The 5,289-nt window shown below is 42.2% G+C and overlaps 1 protein-coding gene across 1 annotated transcript in view; it reads right to left on the reverse strand.

Moving 5' to 3' along the window:
- The window catches only part of LOC108412658 (zinc finger protein 850-like), a 17,481-nt gene extending 13,756 nt beyond the window's left edge, over nucleotides 1-3,725 (reverse strand). Inside the window, exons 1-2 of the mRNA XM_037539002.1 lie at nucleotides 3,598-3,725; nucleotides 1-626 (exon numbers count right to left, since the gene is read on the reverse strand). The exon at nucleotides 1-626 is cut by the window's left edge and continues 268 nt beyond it. Coding sequence (XP_037394899.1) covers nucleotides 1-573 — 573 coding nt within the window. The 5' untranslated portion in view covers nucleotides 574-626; nucleotides 3,598-3,725. The remainder of the gene's footprint in view (nucleotides 627-3,597) is intronic.
- Between the last annotated feature and the right edge of the window lie 1,564 nt (nucleotides 3,726-5,289).

Consider the following 5,289-nt stretch of genomic DNA (forward strand, 5'->3'; position numbering starts at 1 on the left):
TTTCTCTCCTGTGTGGATGCGCTGGTGTTTTTGGAAAGTACTTTGTGCGGTAAATCTCTTCCCGCAGTCAGAGCAGCGATACGGTTTCTGCCCGGTGTGAATGCGCTGGTGTGTTTTCAGGGTGCCTGCATCTTTAAAACTCTTCCCACAGTCTACGCAGTGATAGGGTTTCTCTCCTGTGTGGATGCGCTGGTGGGATTGCAGACTACTTTGGGCAGTAAAACTCTTCTCACAGTTTGAGCAGTGATACGGTTTCTCTCCAGTATGAATGCGCTGGTGTGTTCTGAGGGTACTTCCGTCTTTAAAGCTCTTCCCACACTCTAAGCAGTGATACGGTTTTTCTCCTGTGTGGATGCGCTGGTGTGCTTGGAGACTGCTCTGTTGAGTAAAACTCTTCCCACAGTCTGAACAGACATATGGTTTCTCTCCTGTGTGGATGCGCTGGTGTATTTTGAGGGAACGTCCATTTCTAAAATTCTTCCCACACTCAGAGCAGTTGCGAGATCTTTCCTCAGCTGTAGTGTTTTGCCTTCTCCTAGGAGCTGCATTGATGTGAAGACTACCAGACGACATTTGCCAAGTAGTGGAGCTTCTGGAGAAGGCTTAGAAAAGGACAGCATTCATTTCTGGAGAAGAAAACGCAAAGACAATTACTCAGTGGTTCCTCACTGTTGTGGAGATTCCTACACTACGACGGCATCCTGGTTTGGGCAATAAGCTAAAGAATTTGCTTTTTTGTAGACTCGAGGCTGTTTGTCCTGAGAGTTCAGGTCAAGTTTAACAAGTTTAAAGGCAGTTCTATACCTAACTGGCAGCCAGTGTAGATGTCTTGAGCTGTTTTTCCACCTCTTGGTACCGACTCAAGTCAGTTTGACTCTACTTTCCTTTTTTTAGTTGTCCATTCAGCAAACCTAGTACCTTTTTTATTATCTATGTCAAGGTTCTAAGCGAGCTGAGCTAATACCTGAGGCTGACATGGTAAAAACTGCAGACTGCTGACTGGACAGAGAAAATCATCACCCTAAACACATAATGTGCTAATGTTACCTACCAGGTTAATGTACCCTCTCGAATCACCTTATAGCAACCAAGATAATCTTGTCATGCGAACTCTGATGCATTTTTTTGCTGCCATCAGCTTCTTCTAAACAATATTGGTCTCATTCACTGATTTGGTTATTGTTTTAATATGCCTACTGAAACATCTGAATCCATTAGTATACTCAGGTTTCTGACTCATTAAAGCCACGTATGCTCTTACGCACACATTTTCAACGGATCAATAATGGATTTGTCTACAGAAGGAATGGCTTGCTCAATATTTTGAATACTACTTTGATATTTCAAAACAGAGATTTGGAGCATCACTCAAAATAACACTGAACACATGATCACTGGAAACGAAGATGGTTATGTCACTTAAACATTACTCAGGTTTCAAAGAGGGGGTGTGTCAATTCCCGTTTGCCACTGTAGACAGAGCACCACGAGCTGAATACGGAGTTTGATACGCATAAGTCATCAGAAACATTGTTTACCTGGTTGAAACCTAGCACAAATAGTAAAAGTCCTTCACATAATCAATGATATTTGACTTGAAATGGTATCTGTACTTTTAGTTTGAGTTTGCATCCAAACCCAGTTCCAAAAAAGTTGGAACTGTATGTGAAACGCAGATTTTATAAATCTACTTTGACCTGTATTTAAACGAAAACCACACAAAGACAAGATGTGAAATGTTCTACCTTAAAAACCTGTTTTTATGTAAATATATGCCCGTTACAAAGTTGATGCAACACATCCCAAAAAGTTAGGACAGGAGCAACTTAATACTAAGGACATTGTAAAATGTTCAAAAAACACCTTAAGCAGGTGATGCAAACTTGCTTGATGAGACTCGTCATTTTACTAAAAATACATCAGCAAAAAATCCAACAGTTTAAAAGTAACATCCCTCAGTGAATGAAAACAAGGATTCTGGTTATTTTGTCCTCTACAGTGCATAATCATCAAACTATCGAGAGAATACAGAGAAATCTCTGTGTGTAAAGGGCACCACAACTGAATACCCATGAGGGCAGCACGGTGGCGTGGTGGGTAGCGCTGTCGCCTCACAGCGAGGAGGCCTGTGTTCGGTTCCCTGGCCGGGTGACCGGGGTGAGTGACTGTCTGTGACTGTCTGTCTGCCCTGCGATGGACTGGCGACCTGTCCAGGGTGTATCCTGCCTTCCGCACGATGACCGCTGGGATGGGCTCCAGCACCCCCTCGCGACCCTGACGGAGAAGCGGCTTGGAGGATGGATGGATGGATGAATGAATGCCCATGACCTCTGATCCCTCAGATAGCACTGCATTAAAAACCAGCATGTTTCTGTGATGGATATCACCGTATGGGTTCCGTTGTCAATGAACACCATCCACCGCTTTATCTACAAATGCAGGTTAAGACTGCACTGTGCACAGTAGAAGGCCTGCATCAACACCAACCAGAAACCCTGTCAAGTCCAAACTCATCTGAAACGGACTGATGCTCAGTGAATATATGCACTTTCAAATTGTTTATGAAAACAATGGATGTCATGTTCTCCAGGCCAAACAAGAAAAAGACCATGTAGATTGTTCCCGGGTTAAAGGTTTATTATCCAGTGTCTGCCAGTTCAGGCACCATTAATGCTGAACACTATCGAACAACATATTCTGCCTTCTGGATGGCATCTTTTAACAGGGACATCGAGGCTTATTTCAACATGACAACATTCTACACGTAACCATACCTGACCTACCTGCAGTCCAGAACGGCCTTTCATTTAAACGTGTGCAAAACACAACGAAGGAGCCGTGCAGGGTAAATTTCACTTCAAAAACTGGATTAGTTTCTGTCTTCACTTTCTAAACACTTATTATGTGTTGTTTAAAGGACAGGCGATGTGCCACAGGGGTAAACATGGTCCTGTACTGAGCTTTTGGGAATGTGATGAAGGCATCAAATTTGGAACGAGCATATATTTACCAAAAATTCAGTAAAGTCATAGGATAAAACAAAACATTGTGGTTCTGTTTCCATTTTATACAAATCAAAAAGAATTTACCTATTTTATTAGCATTTCAAACACCATCTTTCTCAGAATTGAGTTTGAAATATGGAACGCAAAGTGTAGAGCATTTTCATCTTGACAGTCCCACCAATAAAATATTTTTTTTTGTTAACTGTCAATACATTATAAAAAAGAAAGACATTGCACACTGGTCTTGGTTTGCCGACACACTGAAGTGCAAGTACAGATGTGTGTTTACTGCCCAGCAGAAAGTGTGGTACAGCTGGGTGTCACATGCTTTAAAGCACCATTTCACTTTGAACTGTGTCCTGCTCATCACTGATCTGCAGGGTAAAATATCAACCACCAGAGCACTGATTATGATCATGATCACCTTGACAAATAATAACGGGTTTTTCACGTAAAGCACAAAGAAAACCATCTTCATTTGCCAAATTCAACTATTATTTTCAAACACAGACAGCCAGCAGATCAGTCTGGACACTGGCTGCTTAAGGCTGTCCACTGTGAACACTGTGATAAAGGGTTAATCAGGTTCTACCTCGATGAGAGCAGCTCCTGTTCGGCTCCTCCAACAACACTGTGGCAGCGCGGAGGCGTGGACCTGCTGACCACGGCGGAGCTTCTGCTTCTCCGTTTTACTGGGCTTGGAGAACATTAGTTGTGGAATTAGCGCCACCAGCGCTTCACATGGTCAACAACACGATCACAGAGCCTGGCGGTGCATTTTTTTTAAAAATCCCACCTGTATTCAGACAAACCCCGCCTCCTGAACTCAGGCTCTACAGAAATTCTAAAAACGCCAAATCGCCCAACACTTTGAATTACGTCACACTATACCTCCCCTGCTGAAGAAAGACCATTAGGATTAAAACCTGCTGATTTTGCTTTCTTATGGTTACCATTGGAGACCAACCAGCTTCCCGTAGGACACCATTAGATTCCATTAGGAAACCATCAGATGCACCTGGAATCAGAACACCTGTCCTTTACACTGTGATATCAACCCATCAGGAGAACACAGAACACCATTACTGACTACTGGACACCAGCAGGTAGATAAAGGGTTAGTTCCATATGGAACTGGAAGAGATAAAGTTTGTTTGCCAATCTTACTTTAAACCAGGGTTGGAGTTCCTGGAGGGTCGGATAACTGCAAAGCTGGATGAGTTTCTTGCACAAGCTTGATTCTGCTCATCATTAATTTATTTGCTCTGGGATCTATTTTGCATATTTTTTGGGGATGCATATGGATTGCATTGTTTTTATAATACCCAGCACAACATCCTTATTTTGAGTTTGCTACACCCACGCCCTAGCCACACCTGTCCTTTTGTGTGTTTTACCCAAATTTAAGGCAAACGTAATGATTTACAGCTGAATTATTATACATAGACTAACTATTGTGGTATATTAACAGGTTTAAAGTAAACTGCATGCTTAAAAAGTGCATTATCAGATCATTAAAATCATTTTATTTAAAAGAACTGCCACTCAGCGCTTCACAGGATTGGTGGTCATCTATAGCAAAACTCCTCTACTAGGCCACGGCTTACCAGACAACTAAACCCCCTGGTTAATCACACTCATTCAACATCATCTTTAGCCAAACTGCACTTTCTAACCACTGGCTGATGGAGGATACTTTGGTAATGAGCATCTGCAAGACATGGGAGTGAAGTCCATTTATGTTCTTATTCACCAACACCACAATATTTGTTTAGATTGAACAGTGATATCTCAGTTCCAACAGCAGGTTGCTGACTATCTTAACCAACGATGACTGTTGTGATGGTGAGGCAAACCTTAAATAGACTCACTGCTGTTGGTACTAGAAGCCGATCACAGTGAAGGTCTGTGTTGCTCATGTAACATTTCAGTTTTGATGGTATTGTGAACATCCAATCAGCAGAATGCTGTTGGTACTAGAAGCCAATCTGAGCGCAATAGAGCCCCAGCCATGTTGACCTCAGATCTGACCTGGGCTGGATATCCTTGGCTCAACAGTGTTTTGACTCTTTCAAGCCAGACAGAGAGCAGGTTAGCCAGCAACGATTAAACCTTACCTACATTTATTTTACCCTGAACTGTCCTTAGTAATGAAATTTAAAAATCATACAACGTTAAGATCTTCATTTTGTGCTGCTGTAATATGTAACCTACACGCTTTGAAAAGTTGGTTCTTCCAGGGTTAATTAGCAAAGGCAATGTTCATCACATTTACAACCATGAA

The sequence above is a fragment of the Pygocentrus nattereri genome, chromosome 6, assembly GCF_015220715.1.
Source record: "Pygocentrus nattereri isolate fPygNat1 chromosome 6, fPygNat1.pri, whole genome shotgun sequence".
Lineage (NCBI taxonomy): Eukaryota > Metazoa > Chordata > Actinopteri > Characiformes > Serrasalmidae > Pygocentrus > Pygocentrus nattereri.